The sequence below is a fragment of the Folsomia candida genome, unplaced genomic scaffold (assembly GCF_002217175.1).
Source record: "Folsomia candida strain VU population unplaced genomic scaffold, ASM221717v1 Fcan01_Sc006, whole genome shotgun sequence".
NCBI classification, from domain to species: domain Eukaryota; kingdom Metazoa; phylum Arthropoda; class Collembola; order Entomobryomorpha; family Isotomidae; genus Folsomia; species Folsomia candida.
The window spans coordinates 8,042,009-8,066,624 of NW_019091198.1; the positions used below are offsets into that span (position 1 = coordinate 8,042,009).

A 24,616-nucleotide genomic window follows, 5' to 3' on the forward strand; every position below is an offset into this window, starting at 1 on the left:
CTTTCGGCCCACACAAGGACCACAGGAACTGAGCCACCTAAGCATAACACATCCCATCCTCTTCTCTACATATAACCAACCAAATATCTAGGCGTAAAACTTCGTCGTGGTCATTCTTCTTCTTTCCTAATGTTTCTGCGAGGAAAAGAAGATCTCTCCGAGCGTGCATGTTGAGACTCATAATAAAAATAAAAATAATTGAAGAAAGAGGATTGAAAAGTGATCCTTTTGAGAGAATAGAATACATATTCACTTGACTCCACTCCCATCCATAACTCACACAGGATCACTTTTTAATTATATGCATTCACGTTATCTCCGACAATTATATCGTGACAAGACACACACACACTTGGTGACCTTCTCCTATGTCGCGATCCTTCTTTAGAAGTGTGAATGCAACGCAACAATATGTCATCCTTTTGCCAATTCTGCATATAAAATAATAGTCGCTCTTTTCGGTATGATGATAAGTAATGATGAAATCAAGTACAGTAAATATTGGCAGAAAAATTGTAAGGGTTAAGTCTCATATTTTATTTGTCCTCTTTTTGCTGTTGTTGTTTAATAGGATTAACGATGATAATAATAATATACACCACGCACGCACTCACTATTAACTAAACACTACTATTATTATTATACTTATTTGATAATATAATAACCCATGGGGCAGGGTGACTTACTGACTTGAGTTTTAAATCGACTTGTCAAACACAACAATAGGAGTAAAGTATCGATTCGTTGGTTGTTTGGTCACACGATTCATTGCTCATTTTAACACGCTGTGTGAGTATAAATGATTTTTTTCCCTCGTACCAATTACACTTCGCCCAATCAAGATAAATGATTCTGAGAGTGAGGGAGGCAGATATGCGGATGCTGCTTAGGTCTCTCTCCATGAACTATTGACGACAACATTGTCACATGAAAGAAATATGAAATGAAGTACTATTTGCATTATTTGAATGTCTGATTTCGACGGATGATACCGAGGATAAAATGTCGTTTTGTTGGATAACTCTTGCGAGGGGATCAGTCATTATGAATATGATGACGGAAGATACCGCGCACGGAGGCACAAGAAGGGCGTGATTTATGAGCTGTCAATTGTCATTGTTGGTTTGATGATATCTTTGGGTAAATTATTCTCATTATTTATCCATAAATATATAACATGGCGACAAAATTGTTCTTTTTCTCGTGCATATTTCGCTATTATACTTAAATGTACTTTTATGAATGAGAGGGAGACGTCGGAGGAGAATTGTTGTTGTTATTGTCGTCACTGCTAAAGTCTCTTCCTACCCTGTCGTCAATCTGCTCCACGTCCACCTCGTCGTCACTCCCATCGTCAAACGAGGTATTGTTGTCATCCGGGATTGTTGCGGGAGATGATGGCTGTGTGATAAGTGTCACTTCGGGCACCAGCTCGTTTGTCATCATTTCATCGTCATCTTCGTCCTCCTCGTCCTCGTCACAATCGTCGTCAGAGAAAACTGAGGACGGGTGGAGTTGGGAGTTGGTCGTAGTGGTGCTGAGATCCACGTCGGCGTCAACAATCCTTGTATCTTCCGGTCCGTCCTCTTCAGCTTCTCCTGTTGAATAAGAACGAGTAAAGTAAAATCCTAAATACAGATGTGTGAAAGCTCAAGAAAACATTACGCAAGAAATGAATGAAGGAACATAAAATGCACTGGTAAAAAGTCTTGTGTGTACATGCAGTAGTTGAATCAAGTTGATGTGCCATATCGGGAAATTAATTAAGACTTGTTAAATCCACATTAAGTAATAATAATACGCTACCTGAAGTAGTTGTAGCAGTCGGGTTGACAGACCCACTTGCACCACCAGACGAATCTTGGACCTGGCCACCACCACTACCACAATTGTTGCTGTTATTAATATCCTTCACGTTGTCGGGTAAATAGTCTCTCCAACTGCGGAACAAGTATCGTGTAAACTTCCGAAGCTGTCGGAACTTGCAGTACGTGGCCCCTTCGGCAGACTCGAGTTGTTGCGTCTGGATGAGGAAGCCCTTCTCTTTGAAAGTCTTCTCTAGCTTTTCTCTCATCAAACTCTTCCTCGTTCTCCGTTTCCTCTTGAGACGCAACAACTTCCGGCTCGTCTTGTACGCATCTAGCTCGAAAGGTGTGGCGGCACCCCCACCATTGAGAGAGGCATGACTCCCACTTGGTACCCCACCACCACCACCAGATTCAGAAGATTGCGAACTCGAATAGCCATCCTCTCCCCCGATGGGAAATTGAGACATTGAGGAAGACGAGGATGGAAATGCGAGTCGTCCATGAATATCCAGGAGGTTGTTTAGGTCTTGAACTGAAGGAGTAATGCCGCTACCCTGTTGTTGTTGCTGAATACTGAAGCCAGCAGAAGATGAGGACGACGAGATTCCATGGGTTGCTGTTGAGGAGGGTATTTTCGAAGAAGACCCTGCAGACGATGATTCGACGACCACTTGTTGAGACGTGGATGAAGGTTTTAGAGAAGATGGTCTCACAGGCATGCACACCGACATGGATTTCGCACTTTTTGGCAAAGCTGAATATGCGTAGTGACATCCTTGATTTGTTTCTCGCTCCGTCCGACTTTCTCCATCTCCGGAAGTAGAGGAGGACGAGAGTATGCTTTGAGCCTTGGCTGACTTGACTGTAGACGATCCTCCGACTTTATCCTTGTCTGTGTAAAATCTGAAATTACCTCCAGAGTCGACCGACAACATTTTCTTCTCTTGAAGGGAAGGTTTCGCTCCTCCGGTGAATTTGAACTTGCATATCGACACTTGAGCGCCTGAACTTGACCCCGAATCCGTCTGGCCAAATAGAGAACCTCCCGCACTTGAGGGTGGTTCTGCTGTCATTGGGGCATCGCCACCCATTTGTTGCTGTTTATTGAGACCCAAGTGTGACGACGACGATCCTCCTCCACGTATTCGGCGTGTCTTCTTACTCCCACACTTTGTCGTCTGCACTTGCGGAATCCCAGAATTATTTGGGAGGATAAACCCAAACGAGTCTCCACGAGAGGATTTATTTCGAAATGGAGACGACGAAGATGGTTCCGAAGAAGAGAGTTGAGCACATTTGGCAAGATTCAATTGAAAGTTAAGCTGATTGACTAGACCGGAATCACGAATTGCATTATTATTTTCACCACCAATACCACCATCAATGTTCACAAAACTGTTTGTCGTCGCGTTAGAATTATTGCTCTTGAACTTTTTTGAGCCAACTTCCACCCCTTTGCTGCCTTTCCTGGAGGATACAATTTCATGAGTTCCTTTATCAGGAGAGCAGGATACTGGTTTTAGCTGAAAGTCACTAAACAAGTTGGACGCTAGCAGAGGTAACTTGAGGTTCATCATTTCCGAACAGTTTTTACTACTTAAAGAATTTAAATTAAATTGGTTCTGCAACTGAAAACTTTTCAAAGAACTGCTGCTTGCATCACGAACACATAAATTTAGAGGTTCTTCAAAAGCACCAAGAGTTCCGTAATATGACGATCGTGCAGCATTGCTATTTTGAGATTCGAAACACTTTCCATTCGTATTTCCACTTTTATTCCCAGAGCTTTTGCTGGACGAGGAAGGAGGTCTGGTTAAAAATGAGGAGGAGGAGGGCGAGGCAAGACGAGATTTATGACGAGACGCAGTACTTCCAGCAGTTGGAGTGAGTGGAAGTAGTGCTGGTGGTGTGGAAGGGACGATATTCCAAGTTTGGGGGCAAGATGATACTCCTGACGATCCCTTACTTTTCTTGAAGGAATGCTTGCCACTTGTTGATTTGGAAGGTAACCCAACACTTTTCCCCATGAGACTACCCCCCTTCTGAGCAGACAAGGTTGTCGCAACGACCTCTGGGGGCCCCGTGTACGGCGTGTTGGTGTACGAGTTGGGGAAATGAATTCCATAATTTTTGGAAATGAGGTGACAAATGTCCGCCTTTTTGGGTTTGCGCCCTCGTCGCGGCCGAGTGTCGAAAGTGAGTTCGCCCATGTAAGGCAAATTATTCATGAGCAACATTGGAGCAAGGGTGGTAAGTTTCCGGTCGTCGGTCAACTTTAACTTTTTACCACCACCACCACCTCCACTGCCCCCATGCACGAGTTTAGTGGGGGGTGGAAACTTTTGCAAATGTTGGCCACTACTTGAGGTAAATTCACTACCCTTCCCGAGAAGTGGACCACCCGAATGTGGAACATTTTGTTGCAACACAATTCCCGTATTTACCCTGAATCCGGACTCGCTTTGGTTGTTTTTCGTCACTCTTTTCCGTGACACGTGCTCTGGCCCGTGCTTATTTCTAACGTCCAGTCCAGTAATTTTCTCTTTACCTTTCTCCCCTTGATCAACTGACGGCTGGATAATACTGGCTTCGTCAGTCTCCTCCTCGTCTTCCTTTAGTTCACTTTTCATGGATTTATTATTATTCTCTACGATAACATCTCCACTTCGAGTTCCATTACCACCACCACCACTTTCGTCGTCAGTCCTCGCGACAACCACTAAGTTGTCACCAATACTGTTCTCATTCTCAAAAGTGTCGTCACAACCGTTCGTCTCCGGAAGAAAAGCGGGGTCTTGGCTGGTCTCGTCGTCGTATCCGTCGTCCTCGTTTCCCTCTTTACGACTTTCTCCATTCGAGTGAACTTTTCTTATTGGAATGCTTGGAATCTCGGAAGCGTTCTCTCCAATCTTTATTACAATCCTTTCATCCGCTGGGGTTGTTGTTGTCGTTGCGGAAAAAGATTCCTCACCAAATGTTTCCAAAATGTTGGACAATAACAGATTTGTAATCTGACTTGAAGATGAGGAGGACGTGCTGCGGGTTTTTCTGTCGGTGTAAGCGATTTGTGTTGATGTTGCTGCACGGAGTCGTTTAGATCTACTGGTCACTACAGTTTCAAGCATCGATGTTGATGACGATGATGATGGTTTTAGTGGACGCGAAGTCGTAGTTGAAGAAGAATCATCACCACCATTATTGTGCACATCAAGTCTTTCTTGGTTTTCTTGGTGGAGGTGATCTCGTTGTTGTTGTTGGGAGGAATCCACGTCTTCTTCTTCTTCTCCTCGTTCCAACAATGGGACAAAGTCAGGCTTCCTGCCTCGATGTAGTAATTTCCGTTTTCGTTGTTTTCTCCTGCCAAATTTGGCCCTTGGCTTTTTCTTCTTAACAGGATTCAAGGTTCTGTCCATTCCTCATTGATCAGCCTTCATCAACTTGGAACGACGTCATGATTATTGAAAATACAAGAAACGTAGAGGAGAGGAGAGGACTTTAATAATTATTTTTTAAAATTACTATAAATTTTACTTATTCCTCATAGAAAAAAAATTACCAAACCTCTTACCAAACGAACAAATGAGAAGATTAAAATATCCAGTAGGCGTTAGATAAATCGAGTAATGAGCGAAACTAAAGATTACATAGTTGCTCTAAATAAACAAGTTTTATGAATCAAAACGGCTATAAAAGTTTCAAGCTATGGTTTAGCAGTCGACAGAATTATTTACAAGTATTTTCACAAGTGCAAGAGCAACAAGTTGATGGCCGAGAAAGAAAGTGAAGACGAACAAGAAGAGACGGAATAATTTACGTACAACGAAAGGAAAACAAATCCGTGTGTACCTACTGCAAGGAGAAGAGAAGAGAGGTGAAAACGGAAAATAAGCAGAATATAGAAATAATAGTGAACAACACGAAGAAGAGACGACGACGGAGAATCTTCTTTGGTGAACGCTACAACAGGAAAGCGTTCAGTTTTGGCTACGACATCCAAACGAGCAAAATTCGCTGGGCGATGAAGAGCGAATTTAAACCGTAGGAGCACGTCGAGTACGAGAATGTGCAAAGAATATATCCGTCTCTTTAGTCTTTATTTAGCTGTATACTTTGGTCTGCAAAAGTCAGACTTGGAAAAGAAATGATCCAACGGAGGAGGCAAACCAGCTCATTTTAGGGGGAGGAGAGAGCTTGGAGGCGAAAGTGGATGGCCAAATTTTTCGCACAAGCTTTTCTTCACCCATCGCCTCTAATGTCAACTCCAACTCTTCTTCCAGTCATGGCCATTAACGAACTATGTCTTTTTTAGCTTTGAGAGACACCCCACTCACTTCCTATAATCTTGCAGAGACAGCAGTGGTCTGAAAAAAGGCTTGCTTTCCTAGAAGAATACGCCGTCCCTGACGGAAATATGCATGTGCAATTAATAATAACCTTTGTGTGAACAGCATGCGAGGAACAACAAGTCCTTACTCTATTTATAGGAAGATTTAGTGCAAACTAGAATTGCACGTACAAGTTCAATGTTTCAATTTCCAATGCACATACATAATTTTTGAGCGAGAGAGAAATTGTGAGAAATTCAAAATGGCATCATTTGCACGCCAAATAAGGCAAGAGACGTTATAAACTTGTGCATAGCACTGCCGGAAAACCGAACTGGGTCTATTTTGGATTGGTGGTGGAAGAAGATTGCAGAATTTTTCTTTCAGATTGTATCACCTTTCAGTTGGCTATGTATGTAGGAAGGACTTGCAGCTTTTCTTTACTCGCAGTACAAGTAGTAGAACTTTTTCAGCCAATATTCATCTTCTGGTTTATATGTACAAAGTTAGCGTTTAAGCCCACATTCACATTCTTTGATCCGCCTCAAGTACAGCGTTGGAGCCAAGACTTGTGCTGCACGCATCTTTTAATTCCGGCCAAAAGTTGATACTTTATCGGAAGTTAAATATCGCATGATTCCAATGATGGAATGATGATCTGTATCAAGTTAGTATTTAATATTGTCCAATTTAGATGGTCGTTAAATCTAAGTTAGTCAGCAATTTTTGATGCATTTTCATCGCATACATGCATACATTTGCATGCTGTGAAAGAAGCCGAGGTTCAACAAGTCTCAAAATCCCTATTTTAGGCACACAGCTTGATGTATGGAGCCCAAGTGTCATTCGGAAGCAGAAGAGTATAAATGGAAGACAGGTTGCAGGGGAGTCACTGCTGGAAATTGGCATCCACTTTGAAACATGCTTTTTCGGTTGGCCAAAATTGTGACGCTGAAACCGAGCTATAAGCTTCTATAAGCGCAGAATAAAATGCGACCATGCGGATGTGCGGTAAAAGAGTTTGGAATAAGTGTGGCTAAAATTTTGGCTTCGTGAACGCAATATTCGTCGTCGTCTTCTTCTTCTTTAGTTCTTTCCCATTCATGCCCGCCCGAGGATCACATAGCTTCGTCGTCGTCCATGTAGAACAGGGTGAACTCCTTTTAAGGAAATTTGGAGCGATTTGGGTTTTAGGGAAAATACAGCAAGTGTTGAAACAACTATAACAAACCCATTTTGTATTTACCTACACGGATAATTAGTGCTTTTGCCCTGTAACATTTATATACATGGATGTTTCGATGACATGACGAAAAAAAATTAAAACATGATTTTCTTCTCTCCACCACCCATCAAATTATGGTAAGTCACTTGGCAGTATTATTGAGTCATGTAAACTAAACCATAACCTCGAGGCTATAAAGTCATATCATCGGAAGAGCATCGAGGTGCGTACGCCTTGCATTGTTTGTCTCTATAATTGCATATGCCTTAATTCCTTCGCAGAGCCGTTTCTTCAAAGGAGAAGGAAACTGGATGAAATGTGAAACATTTTATGTCAAACCATATAAAATTCACTAATTTCCTTGTCGATCCTTTTGATACGACAGAAGACGTTGCTTTATGCGGATTGAGATTGACGTAGAATTAAGCATATCTCAATCTGGGTAGGTTGTCGAGAAAAAAATGAGATGTGCGTTACTTGTCTTTGTAATTGCCGATGTGATGAGTGGAGTAAAAAATTTATAAAATTCAAAATAATTAAACTAGGAAAAGTTAATTATTACTTATCAATTTTAAGCAATTAACATAATGGTTTTGCAAACATGGATAAATCGCGCATGGAGTTAATCTTAATGAAATATTAAGAAACTACTTTAGTTATAATATTCGCAACCGGCTCCTCCATTTTCCAACCAAATCCATAATGTTTTGTCATCCATTATGCAACGTAAACCTTCTTCTCACACACATTGTTCTATTCTCGTCTTCCTTTCCAGTTTTCTCACCTTCTGCGTACACATGTATTTTTAGGGAAGCCAGAAGAGGAGAGTTCTGTAAAAATGGTAGTAAGTAGACGTTTACTACTTTTACTACTTACTTACTACTACTCGCCTACTTCTCTTTTGTGTACGTATTACATAAGGAAACGAAGCCAGCGGAATAAGATTTCTCAGAAGAAGAACGTGATCCAAAATGCAAACTGCTATTGCACCACTGGCTTAATCATTAACTCACTAACTCCGAGGATCCGCATATGCTTTCGACTTTAGTAAATCTATCCGTATCGTCATCATCATCATCATCGTTCCGTTTGCTCTGGGATTGTCTTTATCGGCCGACAACGTACAATTTATTGCCAAATGTGAGTAAAAGTTTTTTGGAATTGCGATGCCATGCGTGGGCGACACATATTGATAATATTACTCCTTCGAGCATATGTACAACTTTTTGAACCGAATTATTCCTTCCTTTTGCCCATTTATTGATCTCTAATAAGTGTATCGTAAGCAGTTTAAAAGATGAAATGCAATTTCACATTTTTTCCGATTCGTCGAGTTTGTTTCTTTTAAAAGTAAAAAAAACTGGTAGATTGGCAACGACGACGAGGACGATGACAAAACTCCAATTAAAATTTTCATCTTTATTTGGATAAACTTGTGTGGTACGTAGTTTGACTTGAATTTGGTTTGGTCAACTTTTAATTATTTGTACTCGAGTAATGACAGATTTTGACAACATAACACAAGCATGCTTCACTTTTCAAGAGAGAGAAGTTATGCGAGTGAGTGGGCTATTATTGCCATTGTCCCAATGACTGGTCGAATACGAATATGTAAGAAGAAATGACGACGACGACGAGTGAGTAGGAGACCAATCAATTGTTGTATAACAGCACACTTTGCTGCTTTTTGGGATATTGAAATATACTTTTAACTACGTTTTTGGTATTTTGTGTCCCATGTTTTTATTGTTAATTCAAAAAAGTTGTTTCATGGAGATGGGTTGACAACTTTCCAATCCGGCGTATCTTTTACTTTGTATGAAATTTCATCTCGCAATCATTCCGTTTGTGCGTACTGCGTGGTGTGCTTGCACTCATGCAATTTTAACTAACAACAAGTTGGCTTCAAGTGCCAATCAATTAACACCCCAGTTAAAGAAGTGTGTATGTAAGAATGGATGAATATGTGATGTAAGGATGGAAGTGCCTTCTTCCTTAACTGTTGACAATCAAAATGAAGAACATTATTTACTGCGGAACACTTATCCCTCCCACCACAAACAGAAAAATATGTTGTGGGACTTGCCTAAAACGACACTAATGTGTTGCTATTATTTATTTTTGTAATAAAATAAGAGAAAAAAATGTATATTGTGTTGGGAATTATTGTCAGTTCTATACTTTCCGTGTGAACGTACAGTGTTGAATTACAATAAACAGTTACAAAATTATGTATCAATCACAACAAAGGCATGTACGTGAAGAGTTTTGATTTAATTATGGCGATCCCTATCCAACCGAAAACTTTTTTGTTGTCTTTGCATTTTAGGAGATTAGTGTGGCACAACTTGGAGGAAGTATGTATTGCATTTGTTATATTTCATATCTGTGAAGGATTTGCAAAAATTGCAAGCAAGATGGTTAACAGTTTTTAGATAATCAAGCAACCAAAATGCAAAACGTAAATTAAAGTTGGCAGTTTAGGTTTCGCACTGTTCGTATTAGTATTATTTTATTTATGTAGAAGAACTAGTATGGCTTTTAGTGACTAGTGTAGGACTACTACGAGGAAGGACTACTAATTATAATTCGCCTCTGTTGCATGTGAAAATGATGAATTGTTATGTTATCCCTTCTAAATAGTGACCTAAATGACTATCAACTTTTCAATTGATTGATTGGTGAGCTACTAAATGGGCTACTTATTTAAGTGACTGACTACTAGCACTAGTCCGTGAATTTATTTATTCGATATGCATAATGCTAAATTAGAAGACCATTATTACATACATTATTGCAACATATGTACATACATACAAACTAAAACGTAGCAGTCAATCAAAGTGGATATGAAAGCCTAACTCAATAAATAACTTATGCCATTACGGCTACCAACACACCAAGCTCATGAATACATACCTTGTAAATGAATTTGCATGAAAATGTTACAAATATGGCCAGAGTTTATTTTATTATTCTGAGCATCAAATTCTCAGGTTGTTAAAGGATGGATTGGATTGGGTGGCGAAGTTTGTGATAAACTGGACCAACTTTTCCTCATTGGTAAAGTTCTCATGGGCGACTTGACAAGTGGCGAAATACGTGTGTAAGTCGGATAGGGGAATAATCCTGTATATATTTTTAGCAACTCTTTGCACCAATAAGTTTTTGACTTACTTGTGTCATTTCACGTTTTTCTGCATCATTTTAGAGTCAAATTGGTTCCGTGGTTGTTGTCCATCCCTAAATATTTTGCCATCCTCACTTTCACCAAAAAGGTGTTTCCCCAGTTTTGAAGTTGAGAGCTGTAGCTGTTTGATAAAAATTGAGATAGTGTTTAGCATAAGTTAACGAGTAGTTTTAAATTTTGCGTGGGCCCCAGAATTCCATTGGTTCCTTCTTTATTGGCCATTGTCGATAATCAAATCAAAATCAGAGGATTAAGAAGAAGGAGCACACTGTGCCCAAGTTTATTAAATTTCCATTGGATTTTATCATTGGTGACGGTTGGAAGTCCGAGTTTGTAAAATTTATGTTTATGGTGTTCATCTCATCAATAGATATTATTATTTGCCATGTCGTCGTCGTCGTCGTCTCGCTGTCTTCTCGCTCCATTTGGCATGTACATATGTGCATACGATATTTATTGTACTTCACAACGACGACTGGGTTTCAAAAAGCTAGTGAGGAAAGGGAGGAACCCTTTTTACCACCGTCTGTAACTCTGTAATAAGATTCACAACACGGTCTTGGTCTTCAAATTCATAATAATATGGATATAAAAGGAAATTACTTATCTGGCCACTGAGGAGGGTCCATTCACATTATTATTATTGTTAAGCAGTTCTTCTCAATGGGGCTTTTCCTCTCGCTCTCCAATCTCAAATCCACTTTATTTTATTCGAGTTCATATGCATGCAAAAAACCGCAACCAAATACATATATAATGTTCATCATCATTAATTCCATCCAAACTTAGCGTTGAGTTGTACATTTGAATAATCAAATCTCGATTTTGCATTTGAGTGGGATTCAAGCGACTTTTATTAAATAAATCTGAAAAAATACATGTCTTTAAAAAACAAAAAATTCTCCTCAGGAAACCTTAATTTAAGCAGTTCAAAGCTAGCAACAGTTTAACATGTAAACAGAATTAAAGTTTGATAAGCTTTATATAAGCTTGCTGACCCAAATAGAAATAAATCAATTCGAATAAAATCCATAAGCATAATGAGACTCGTAAGCAAATCAATTTGTCGCAATACACTTTGCAAATTGTCCCAACTGAACATGTCCAAAGTGTTGAAGTCGTTCCACACAATTGCCATTATTACAGTTAAGGCCTATTCGCAGAATGCAAAGAAGCCTGCAAAGAACATTTACTAATTGACATTGCCAGAATTAAATCTCAAAATGATTAACTTATTAAGATGCGAGACAAGTCGAACGGCAAGTGTTTTCTTGTTGCCCTTTTGCACGCACATGATCCTTCTTATTCGACCATATCCTACAACATATGCATATAATGCACATACATATCTGCAAAATGGCAGTAATAATTCTTGGGGTAAAACCCTTAGCAAGCCTATTTTCTCTGGTTCTAATGCCTCGTGTTAAGAGATACCTATACGGCCTTTAAAATTCAACATTCGCTTAAGTGATAACACACTATGCGCTTCATATGCAAGTAAATGGCAAAGAATTGAATAATAGCAACAACAATAACAACAATAATAATAATGACATTCAGCCAGTGGCGAGTAATCAATTCGTCAGGGAGGAAATGAGATATGGACGAGATTGGAGATGATGGGTTGACTGTGGGTCGACGCTAATAGGTGCAGAGAGGTGAGATGTACTTGATAAGTCCAGTTTCGAGATAATGAGAAAACGATACAGTCAACGACGACGACGACCACGATGCCGTTCGTAAAATAAATTATCGTGTAGCTAATAACATGGGTGTGGGTCTGCTTTGTACTTGAGAACAGGGATCAAGCACTATTAGAATTAGGCACAGGTAGTAGATTCATTTAGATAAAACTTTCTTCCAATAACACATCCCTTGTTTTCGTTCTCCTTTTTAAGGATCGATCTCATCCCAACAGCACAAATTTTACATATTTATGCACGGATTGAACAACAAAACAACGAGTACGTAAGTGTGTCCCTATGCGTATTATGTGATCGTCGTCATTTCTCAAACAGGCAACACTTTGAGATTTGCTTGGACAATTTGTACATTTTCTTGTAAACTGTAAATGAAAAAAAAGACTTGTTTCTCGTTGGGAAACATTGTGTGTTTTTTGTCTTGTTTCATTTAACCTTAATAGAAAAGTATAGTTTCATTAGGACACAACTTTAGCTGTTTTACATATATCAGAAATTCGTCTTAAAAGGCTCAAAAATTAATAGGAGCTAAAAAAAGTTATATGTGAACATATTTAAGCTCGTCTTCATTCTGCTGTAAATTATTAAGTCTGACTTTCCGTCGGCCCGCATAATAATATTTAATATGTCCATCGGTGTAATAAATACTTCATGATCGCATGCAGAGATTTCTTGGATGGATCTTATTTGGTGTTTTTGTATACAATTTGAATATTTTTATGGGTTTTATGTCTCATTTTAAATTTTATTTGACTCTCTTGGAATGAAATCCAAAAACGATTGAAATTGGATCTTTACATGAACCGTCATAATATATGTTTATGCGTATTTACTCAAAGTCATATTTTTATAACGCGTTCATTTTACACACGGGTATTCCCTTAATTTTGAATGGTCACAATTCTGTGTTTAGTCTACGTTTAGTTTTTCTAATGGTCGTTTGGTTTGACTTAAATAAGGTTTCAAGTAACGATTACCATCATCGACCTTTATCATTTAACTGTTCCAGTCAGCAGTGAAAAACTTTGAGAAGGTTTTTGAGAAATATTTAAACGTGTGGAGAATTGGGATGGACGGACAACATTCGTTTTTGATTGGCATCAGGCGAATCCATCAAGGTTGGTGACAGTTTGACAGGTGTGGATAATTTGGTGGAACTGGAGTTGAAGTTTTCCTAAGGAATTGCAGATATATGTAAGAGTCGGATGGGACAAGTAACAAATTTATTTGGCTAATACCCACTTATGAGACACGCATATCCAATTCAATTACAAATTAAATCAACAATACCCAAAGATGGAGACGAAATAATTGTAAAATATGCTCCGCTCACACGCTCTTCAGAATATCACCCATAAATGCACATAACCCGCGGTCAGGTCATTCATTTAACATGCAAACCTCAAAAGATTCTATAGTAAGACATAATAAAATGAAAAGGTTAACATAACAATTTAATTCCTTTGCATACAAGTAAATCTGATATCGTCAGTGTCTGTGGTGGGACTAAATGTAACGTGATCGCTGATTTATAAAAGTTGGGGTTGTTTGGTCGTCGGTGCATTTATTTGTGACAATTAGGTACTTTTTCGTGTGGTGCTTAGCACATAGAAATTTTTACTTGCAATATGCGATATATTTTTGTGTAAGATGTCCAACCGCGTTAGACAGAGACATGTCTGACAGTCATGTCTTATATTAGAATCATATAATCGATCTGGATATTCCCTTCTTTCACCTGATTCACATCATCCATTAATTTGTTACTTGATACACATTTATTAGTGTCCATTTAGCATTAGAATCTTTTAATTCAGTTGATTACAATTTTTCCAAACAATAAATACATCTTCATTTAGTCAATAATAATGTCTTGCACGACGCCTGGAAGTATGCAGAGAATCGACGAACGTAAATACTAGCACGAGACAGATTCGTTTACACATCACAAAAGATGTCGAACGAATGCATACATTTTATAAACAATGAGCAAACATTCTTGTGTAAATAAACTGGAACATCTTTGAAATCATTGTCATTCGTTCATTCATTTCATTTGTGATTCTTCCACCTCATCCTCAACCCCACCACGTCCGACTGTTTGGCATACGTTGCATTCTTTCTTCTCTGTAATCGAAAGAGGATGGAAAAATAGAGATGAATAAGGCAACAAGGTGAGACGACGGCGAGGTGAAGAAAGTCTATTCAGTCTGCAATTGGGAACAAAAAAACGGGTTCGACTTGAGAATTGTTATCTTTATTGCCCCTTCGACTTCCAATATTACAATCGTTATTATAGCCAAATGTTCCAAGAAAAACAAGGCTTCACAACTAACTAACTACTTGAAAAGAGTAGTCTTCATTTCCCTGAGGAGACACCTCGTACAAAATTCAATGACTTTAATCTAATCTAATCTTACTTTGAATTCCTTAATAAAGCAGATATTATAAAATGTTATTGCATTTTTATATCAATTCGTGCCACCAAAACACAATAAACGCAATGCAGATGAGAGTGCTTACTTTCTTCAAGTCTTGAAGTGACTAATAGTTGGGTTGTGGTGGTTAATAAAAAAGACATCTTAATTTATTTACTACTGACCAGTGTGTAAAGTTTATTTTCAATTCGTCTCATATTTATCAGGCTGGTAGTTTAGGGTATCTATTTAAAGGAGGTTCAGGGGAATACACCCTTTTCCAGCCAGTAAATGTCAATGTGATAATATTTTTCATATAATGTAAACAGTTTTTAAACCATACTGGTCACCTCATAATTTCCTTAAATGTAATTAATTATGCAATTCAAAATAGTTCAACAGTCTCCACACTATCACAGGCCTCTATCCAGGTCAATAATTCATATAATGCTTTGCTTTTTGAGCAACTGATCGAGATAACAGTCTCATAAAAGGGGGGTCCACGGTCCACCCCACTTTTCAGATCTCAAGAACATCATGCCAAAAGACATTTTAGTCAAGTACGTAAATCCTGTCACAAACCTTACACCAGTTCCGCCTCAACTTTTAGTTTATGCAATACAATAATTGGCCTCAACGTAATGCAAAGTGAAACCATGTTGTATTCATTCCCTCACAAAACTGCGTTATCAACGTGGTTTTCATCGACTTTAATTAAATTCCCTTTACTTCCACCATATTACAAATTATACTAATCACTGAGTTACGTTAGCAGGCAATTACCTACATCTTTGTTATATCATCATTTAATTACACTATAACCTCAAAATACTGAAAATTACTTAGTAATTACACCCCATTTAACACTGAATAATTAATGTGCAAGGCCTCTCCTTCGTTCCATTTCGTCTCACATTTCGAGCTGGTGAGTTATCGCTTTTGGGCCGCAGAAGGACATCTCTCGAGAGAAGGAAGCTATTTTTTTCTTCCAACATGAATCCAACTCACCCCAATTGAAAGCATGTTGGTCTTTTCTCTCTCTCTCTCTCTGCTGCTGCTGCTGTCATTCGCTAACCTGCTTCGTCGGCACGCACATTTGTTCTCTCTCTCCATCTCTCTCGCCAACCTCTACATATGGTCACTTCAGGGTCCCTTCACACAGGTAAGAGAACTACACCCCCCACACCCAACAATTGCCTGGTCTTGGTCCTCCTCGTCTAAAGTGGAGGGAGGCGGAAGTGGTGGAAAAAAGAGAGAAAAGTAGCCACTCGCCGGTCAACCGCCACATGTCACTTAATTAGTACGAGGAGAAGAGGGGAGGAATATTATTGAGAAAAAGTGTGACTAATTAACTTTTTTCCGTTTGTTCAGATTTTTGCTGAATTTTGAAGGCTTCCTCACTGTCTGTTCTCATCGTCTGTTCCACTCGCTCACCATCACTTCACAATGAGTGTACAACCACAACCCATAATCCCTGCCGTTCCGCAGTACTTGAAAGGATTTGTTAAACAGGTAAGTTAGAGGAGATATGGGATTTTTATTAAAGGTAGTGTAATTATGTAAATAAACTTTTTTTCTCTCTCTTCAGGTTCTTTCCGGTGATTCAATCATCATTCGCGGAGTCCCGAAAAGAGGTCCACCTCCAGAGAGGCAACTTAACTTGTCTTCTATATCAGCACCCAGACTTGCTCGTCGGCCAGGAGGCAATGTGAAGATGTATGGCTGAATCAAATTTATTTAATATGATGTAGAATTTAGAGTTTTTTAAAGAATGATTTAAATTGGTTAAATATTTAATTGGTTAGTGAGGATTCAAAGGATGAACCCTGGGCTTGGGAGGCTCGTGAATTTATGAGGAAGAAGTTGGTTGGAAAAGAAGTCTGGTTTGCTATTGATTACAAGGTCCCTGCGTCTGGGCGAGAGTATGGAGTAGTCTTGCTTGGTCGAGATGCCCATACGGCGGAGAACATAACCGAGGCTATCATTTCGGCAGGATTGGCGACTGTTAGGAAGGAGGGGAAAAGTGATGTTTCTGCACTTGTAGAACTCGAAGAGGCAGCCAAATCTGCTGGAAAGGGAAAATGGGGCCCTGATCCACCAGAGGTTAATATAGTTATTGAATTAATATGAGTATTAATAATTAACAAATGTAGATAAATTAAAACTAATTAGTTGATTAATTGTTCTTTAGAGCCATGTTCGTAACATTACTTGGTCACTAGAAAATCCAAGAAGTCTGCTAGAAAAATTTGGCAGAAAGCCTGTGCAAGCCGTTGTTGAGTAAGTAAGACATGACAAGGCATGAAAAGGCAAGAGTCTGGCCAATGCTATCACCCATATTGTGTCAATGTGAAAGTGATTTTTCTTTATTTTTCATTTTCTCATAGTTCAATAATAATTTTCTAATATAGACATGTTCGTGATGGATCAACGATTCGCGTTCTCTTACTCCCATCATTCCATTACGTTACCGTGATGATTTCTGGCATAAGGGTAACTTAATTAAAACTTGAAGTTTTACTGAAAAATATTTTACTAAGCATTATCCTATGTATAGACTTTAAATAAAAGTAAATAAGTATTCATTATTGTGACTTTGTAGTGCCCTGGTTTCAAAGTCGATTCTGAAGGAAAGCCAGATCCTTCAACAACGGAAGCGTTTGCTGAAGAGGCCAAGTTTTTTACTGAAATTCGTCTTCTCCAGTCCGACGTAGAAGTAGCCTTGGAGTCCGTTAATAACCAAAGCTTTGTAGGGTCCGTAATTCACCCGGTAAGTAATTGATTTGAACGTATAAGTGCAAATTTACTAGTAATGCAATTTTAATGATATATATTATTAATAGAACGGCAACATTGCCGAGCTTCTATTACGTGATGGATTTGCTCGTTGCATCGATTGGTCAATGGGTTTCGTTTCTGGAGGGGCTGAGCCATTGAGAACGGCTGAAAAGGTAGCGAAGGAAAAGAAATTAAGACTATGGAAAGACTACCAAGCAAATCAAGCGTCGGGTTTGGACAGTCTTAAACCAAAAGACAAAGATTTTGTTGGCACTGTTGTCGAGTGTATCAATGCCGACGCTTTAGTTGTTAAGCTTCAAGACGGCACTTTGAAAAAGGTATTTTTGGCAAGCATTCGTCCTCCAAGGCAAGAGACAATTCAAGAAAAACTTGCTGAAGGCCAGACAAAAGAAGCACCAGCTCCAAAGGAAGCCCGTCCAAAAGGATTCCGCCCCCTCTATGATATCCCTTTCATGTACGAAGCTCGTGAATACATGCGAAAGAAGTTGATTGGGAAAAAGGTTCAAGTATCTGTCGACTATATCCAGCCAACGTCGAATAACTTTCCAGAAAAAATCGGCTGCACTGTCAAAAGTGATGGAGTGAACATAGGAGAGGCCCTTCTAACCAAAGGTCTTGCCACCGTTATTCGGTATCGCCAAGATGATGACCAAAGAGCCAGTGATTATGACACCCTATTGGCAGCTGAGGCCAAAGCTCAAAAGGCGCTTAAAGGACTTCACGGCAAAGACACTCCAACGCACCACGTAATTGATATCACGGGTGATGCTGCCAAAGCCAAGCAATTCCTCCCTTACTTTCAACGGGCTGGAAAACTTCCAGCCGTTGTTGAGTACGTTGCTTCTGGTTCGAGGTTGCGTGTTTATGTCCCACGTGAGGCTCGACTGATTACACTGCTTCTGGCTGGCATTAGTTGTCCGAGGGCGGGTCGGACTGTTCCCGGTGGTAGCGCATCAATGGAGGCCGAGCCATTTGGCGATGAAGCGTTGGCTTTTACAAAGGACGTGTGCCATCAACGGGAAGTTGAAATTGAAGTAGACTCTATTGATAAGGCTGGAAATTTTATTGGGTAAGAGTTATCTCATCTATAATTATTGCAATCCACTTTGTTTTGAATACAAACTCTGACCTCTCTCTTCTCTCTTTGATATCAGGCTCTGTTAGAGATTTCTATTAATATTTATTTATTTCACCAGGTTTATATTCATTGAAGGAAAGAATCTTAGCGTAGCTCTGGTAGACGAAGGACTAGCGTCGGTGCACTTCTCTGCAGAAAAAACTCCATACTTCCGGCCCCTACAGATTGCAGAAGATAATGCAAAAGCTAGGCGAGAAAAAATTTGGATGAATTATGAGGATACCAAGGATGACGTAAAACCAGAAGATGATAAGGCCGAGAGAAAATACGAGCCCAAAAAAGTCATCGTCACTGAAGTAACAAATGAATTGCATATTTTTGTGCAATTCACTGATCATGTAAGTTTTTATTTTAACGTCGGGGTCGTTGAGATAGTATTTTCATGTTTAATTAATTAATGTAATTTTATAAATACTTTTAGGGTGCTAAGTTGGAGGCTTTGACTAGTGATATCCGAAGAGAATTGGCAGAGAAACCACCACTAACTGGTGCCTACACTCCAAAGAAAGGTAAAGTCAGATTAATTAGTTTATGTCCATTTAATATTAATTGAAAATATAAGAATAATATTTTTAATACAGGTGACCTTTGTGTTGCACGCTTCAGTGCTGATAACGAATGGTATCGGGCCAAGATAGAAAAGGTCGAGAAAGATCAGGTTCACGTGTTGTATATTGATTATGGCAACAGAGAAGTAATCAAATCATCAAGGTGCGCTGTACTCCCAAGCGTGCCAGGAGCTTCTGATCAGGGTTTTGCCAAAGAGTATACATTGGGATTTGTATCTTTGCCGTCTGATGTAAGTTTAGCTGGACTTTGGTTTATTTTTTGTGACTAATCTGATTTTTAAATTAAATTGTGAATTTATAGCCTGATTATGCTCAAGAGGCAATTTATGCGCTCAAACACGATACGCAAGAAGGGAACCTTTTGTTGAATATCGAGTATAGGGTACGTTTTATAAACAAACTCTCTAATAAATTATGAGCAATTTTTATCACCATTTGTTGCATTGTAAATCTATTGTGTCAATAGAATGGAGGAATTGAATATGTCTCTTTGGCGGTGGAAGAGTCAAAGGCCGATATAGCACAAAACTTGGTAAAGGAAGGACTTCTTATGGTTGAAAACAGAAAAGAGCGCCGCCTTCAGAAGCTTGTAAGTTTCTAATTTTTTGAATCCTGTAATAATAATTGATTAGTTAGTTGATTAATTAATTTGTATTTGTCTAGGTAAAAGACTTCAAGACTGCAGAAAGTGAGGCCAAGATGAAACATCTGAATATTTGGCAGTACGGTGATATCACTGAGGACGATGCTCGCGAGTTTGGAATGTCCAATCGTAACTAAGAGGCTTCTGTTAGGTTTTACTATACAACGTCCAGATCCATCATATTGTTACTTAAGTTTATTTCTAGTTCATTATTATGTAACTGCCTCATCCTTCATACCTTATTTGATTATGAGTCGTCAATTTTTCCTAAGGTTTTGTTCATATATATGTTTAGTTGTAATATGATTATACGAGCTCTAAAAGTTCTGTGCGACAGGGCAGGTAGAAAAATTGACTTCCAATTGTACAAGGTTAATTAAAAAAACTATATCTGAAAGATGCCTAAGACTCACGTGTGCCTAACTACCTTTTTCCAAGTAACTGTAACTAGATGCCGTAAATGTTGTTATTATTGTAATTTCCTCTCGAAAGGAAAATCCAATTTTTATATGTTACAAAAATTTTTAATATGCAATATTTACTATACAGTTAAAGGTACTTCTCTACGGCATTTAAGCGGTGCTGAGTTTTTAGAGTAATAAAGTTCACAAAAAAACATAACCTACTGTATAATCTACATTTAGTAAATTGATTGACCTTGCTATCTATATGAGTAAATTGATATCGAAATGTAATTCTTTTGAACGAGTACTATCATCATATACTCATATTTTTTGTTCATAAATAATAATGACTTTGATAAACGCGCTGGTGATGATTCGTATCATATACTAATTTCCAATAAATATAAATCAGATAAGAGTCTGATCGTGAGTAATTGATATAATATATTAGGTGTATAATTATGTGCATAATTGTCATGTATGAAACCCATACACTTATTTATTGATGACAGACTGGTAATTAAAAACATACAAATAAGAACACAATATTTGCCCAACTTTCAACTTTTGGTCATGCAATTGAAACAAGCATTATAAAACTTATTATGTAACAAGCATTTAATTTACTCTACATGATAAGAGACCCACCCAACAAAACTTGTCAAATTCGATTGCAGTTGGACACCCCTCAATTAATTAGACTTGACTTGGGCACATCCGAATAAAAAATTTTGTAGAACTTTATATATATCATTCAATGATCAAAAATGCGAAGGGATATGCAATTCATAAAACCACTCAAACATCGACAAAGATGGACGAATAAGGGAATGCAATTTATCTATTAACAAAACGTGGTTTAACAATTTCATGAAAACTTTCCATTCATCATTCGTCGCCACACTTATTTATTACACTCTGCAGACTGCAGTATATTCAATCCTTTATCTGATGTAAATGTTTGACCAATAATCGAACATACATTTAAAATTAATGGACACGTCTTCGTATCATTGTTCACAGCTGCATGCACTTTTCAAGTAAGTGTAATGTAATGATAACACGATTTCAGTGGAACTCAGAGAGATCCATCCATGTCTAAACTGAACCAGGAGATAACTACAAAGCAAACTAACAACAACTTGAATCAAGAGGTGTTTGACCATCAATTTGTTATTTGACTATGTAGTTTGTTCACTAATATATCTCAAATTTAGATTCTCAATCATAATGAACGAAAAGGACTGAAACGGGTATGAATCTCACATCACAACTTTGTTCACCAGATTCAGTCGAATTTGGGATTGAGTCGAGGCAACAGGTTCTTCCACGTACCGGCTGGTTCTAAACTTGTCATATCTAAATTCCTCCATCGTCATCACATTCTTCTTGCACAAACAATTCGACAATCCGCCCACATTTCAGTTCCTCATTAACTGGTAAGTCCAAGAATTGCAAAACTAGTTTTCAACCCTTTTTGTATAAAACAATACAAACTATTGCTTCCGTTGTTTGCAGAGAAATTCAAGCTAAATAAACAAATCAAGATGTCTGGAGATTTGGCAAAAGTTTTAGGGTGAGTAGAACAATATGAAATTTGAAATCATTCTAGATAAGTAAAAGCAATGGTGACATTTTGTTACTGCAGGTACATTGATGCCAATGAAAAGACGTTCATCGCCAATTTGAAGGTACATTTTAACAAAAAATCCATAAATAAGTATGAGATAATAGATCAAATGGATTATGCAACTATCCTATGATAAATCATCACGTGTTTTACGTACTTGTAATTGAATTTGAAGGGGGCCGTGGAGATTGCGAACGTCTCGGCCTGGAAGGACTCGAGACCTGAGTGCATGCGGATGGTGGAATATGCGGTGAGCAAGCTGAAGGTGCTCAACTTCACCCACGAGATTCGAGACGTTGGGATGCAAAAGATGGAGGACGGCTCTTCAATTCCACTCCCCCCGGTCATTTTCGCCACACTTGGAAACGATCCGGCCAAGAAGACCCTCATGATTTATGGACATTTGGACGTTCAACCAGCAAAAATGGTCAGTTTGGAGTGCCATCAAGGAGTGCTAATTTGAAATCAAGAAGACTAATTAATGTATATTTTGATCTCAGAGCGATGGCTGGAGCTATGAACCATTTACGTTGACGGAAGACGGTCCAAATCTGTATGGGCGAGGGTACGTACATTATCATGGTTTTTATACTTTATCAATCTGACGAAGTTGTAGTTAATTTCAATAACTATTCTGCTTTGGTACAGATCTACGGATGATAAGGGCCCTGTTTTGGGATGGTTGCATGCAATTGAGGCTTACCAGAAAAATGGACTTCCTGTTCCTGTGAACATTAAGGTTAGTTTGGAAAGATGATAAAACTACTGGATTGTGCAAGCTTATAAATAAGTTTGCATTTTGTGTAGATGGTTCTTGAAAGCATGGAAGAGTGTGGATCGGAAGGTCTGGAAGAGTTATTGGAGAAGGAGAAGAATGGTTTCCTCAAGGTAGGCGTAATTTCTAGCTGGATAGCACTACATTAAATCAGTGGTATACTAATATGAGTAATTTTGGGTACTAGGGTGTGGACTTGGTCACAATCTCTGATAACTATTGGTTAGGAACTGAGAAGCCTTGCTTAACCTATGGTCTACGTGGCCTTTGCTACATGCATGTCGAAATTGAATGTGGCACCAAGGATCTTCACAGTGGAGTGTTTGGTGGAGCTGTGTTAGTGATTATTACAATTTTTTTTCGACCAGATAGAATCAACGCATTATAAACTCATTGTCTGAATTTACAGCGAAGAAGCGATGCCCGACTTAATTTGGATGCTTAACCAACTTATTGATCAGAAGGGACAAATCCTTATTCCTGGTATTATGGATAGCGTTGCTCCTTTGGACGAGGACGAAAAAAAGTTGTATCAAGAAGTTGACTTTTGCCCTAACGAATTTAAATCGGACGCTGGTGTACGTAGTTTGAGATGTCCTGGGAATAAGGTATTATGCAGCCAATTTTTTTTACAGCTATGCTTATGCAGCTATGCAAATACACATAACTTATTTTTATTTTCCACCCTAAGGAAGCCACTCTGATGAACCGTTGGCGGTATCCATCCCTGTCCATCCATGGCATCGAGGGTGCTTTTGCAGACCCAGGGTCCAAAACTGTTATCCCACGCAAGGTCATAGGAAAGTTTTCTGTTCGACTGGTTCCAAATCAGGATCCCGTTGAAATTGAAAAACTTATCAACAAATACTTGAATGACAAATGGACTGAGCGTGGATCAAATAACAAGATGACTGTAAGTATGAATACTTTGAAACAATCTAATAGTAATCTAATATCTAAAATGTTTTATTCTAATGACATTTTAAGGTGCTACCAGGTCATTTGGGAAAACCATGGGTAAGTCAGAATCAGAAGTTATCTCTTCCTGACAAACTTATTTATGCAAATACTAAGGGATCATTGATATTCTATTCAGATGGCAAAATACAATCATCCAAACTACCAGGCTGCTGCTAAAGCCACTGAATTGATCTACAAAGTGAAACCCCAGTACACACGAGAAGGGGGATCGATTCCAATTACCTTGACATTCCAGGTGATTGTTAGCACAAATTAGATTGATGGGTATTCTATAATAAGTAAAGGTAGCTGCTTTATGCAAAGATTTTATCCGTTTACACTACTCCTTCTGAGCGATACAATATTTTGAAGTTTTGTTTTCGGATATCGAGAGCAGATATGAAGAAAAATAATATCATACGAATTAATTGCCCATTTAGGTCATCGAACTTTTAAAGTTACATATTATATTTATGATACCGATGTCGAATGTTTGGAAAACTATAGTCGTAGCTTCACCGCTACTTTTCTGTTTGCTAGAATTTATTTGTTCAGTAATTCACTAATCGATTCCAACCTTCTTAGGAGTTGACTGGTCGAAACGTGCTCCTTTTGCCCATGGGACAATCTGACGACGGGGCGCATTCGCAAAATGAAAAAATTAGCAAGCGAAATTACATTCTTGGAGTAAGTCCCACTAATATTAATGATTGTTTGAACTTGCAGAGCATTTGTTCATATACGTTGAATGTTCATTTTCACTTACAGACAAAGGTGTTTGCTGCCTATCTTCATGAAGTCTCCTTGCTCGACAAGAAAGACTTGTAATGGAAAAACAAGAACTAGAACCATGACTTCACGTAATCTAAGAGCAATGCAACTACCATTATTTATCACAAATAAACTGAAAAAATTTTTATTCACGTGATAATAAAAAATTGGAACAATAAGAAAATGATGTGTTTAGAAACACCTCATAATTGAGGTGTCTTATTTGTCTAAAAACGAAAAGAACAACTGCACGAAAAATAGA

General features: G+C 38.5%; 3 protein-coding genes across 3 annotated transcripts; 2 read left to right on the forward strand and 1 right to left on the reverse strand.

Moving 5' to 3' along the window:
• Positions 1–499: 499 nt before the first annotated feature.
• On the reverse strand, positions 500–5,832 carry LOC110851396 (serine-rich adhesin for platelets). Its single transcript, XM_022099157.2, has 3 exons — positions 5,377–5,832; positions 1,807–5,301; positions 500–1,598 (listed from the first exon to the last, which is right to left on the reverse strand). Exons 2-3 carry the CDS (start codon positions 5,219–5,221, stop codon positions 1,237–1,239), a joined length of 3,777 nt encoding a protein of 1,258 aa, XP_021954849.1. The 5' UTR covers positions 5,222–5,301; positions 5,377–5,832; the 3' UTR covers positions 500–1,236.
• Positions 5,833–15,676: 9,844 nt separating this feature from the next.
• Positions 15,677–20,764, forward strand: LOC110850794 (staphylococcal nuclease domain-containing protein 1). The gene is made up of 14 exons (XM_022098358.2): positions 15,677–15,827; positions 16,037–16,177; positions 16,254–16,381; positions 16,471–16,768; positions 16,857–16,945; positions 17,077–17,158; positions 17,268–17,435; positions 17,509–18,533; positions 18,661–18,940; positions 19,024–19,111; positions 19,184–19,401; positions 19,473–19,553; positions 19,638–19,760; positions 19,835–20,764. Exons 2-14 carry the CDS (start codon positions 16,112–16,114, stop codon positions 19,949–19,951), a joined length of 2,763 nt encoding a protein of 920 aa, XP_021954050.1. The 5' UTR covers positions 15,677–15,827; positions 16,037–16,111; the 3' UTR covers positions 19,952–20,764.
• Positions 20,765–21,496: 732 nt separating this feature from the next.
• On the forward strand, positions 21,497–24,538 carry LOC110850716 (cytosolic non-specific dipeptidase). The gene is made up of 14 exons (XM_022098235.2): positions 21,497–21,657; positions 21,737–21,794; positions 21,867–21,909; positions 22,024–22,275; positions 22,349–22,413; positions 22,497–22,587; positions 22,656–22,736; positions 22,811–22,959; positions 23,033–23,231; positions 23,315–23,536; positions 23,611–23,640; positions 23,720–23,839; positions 24,169–24,270; positions 24,352–24,538. Exons 2-14 carry the CDS (start codon positions 21,766–21,768, stop codon positions 24,409–24,411), a joined length of 1,443 nt encoding a protein of 480 aa, XP_021953927.1. The 5' UTR covers positions 21,497–21,657; positions 21,737–21,765; the 3' UTR covers positions 24,412–24,538.
• Positions 24,539–24,616: the final 78 nt, after the last annotated feature.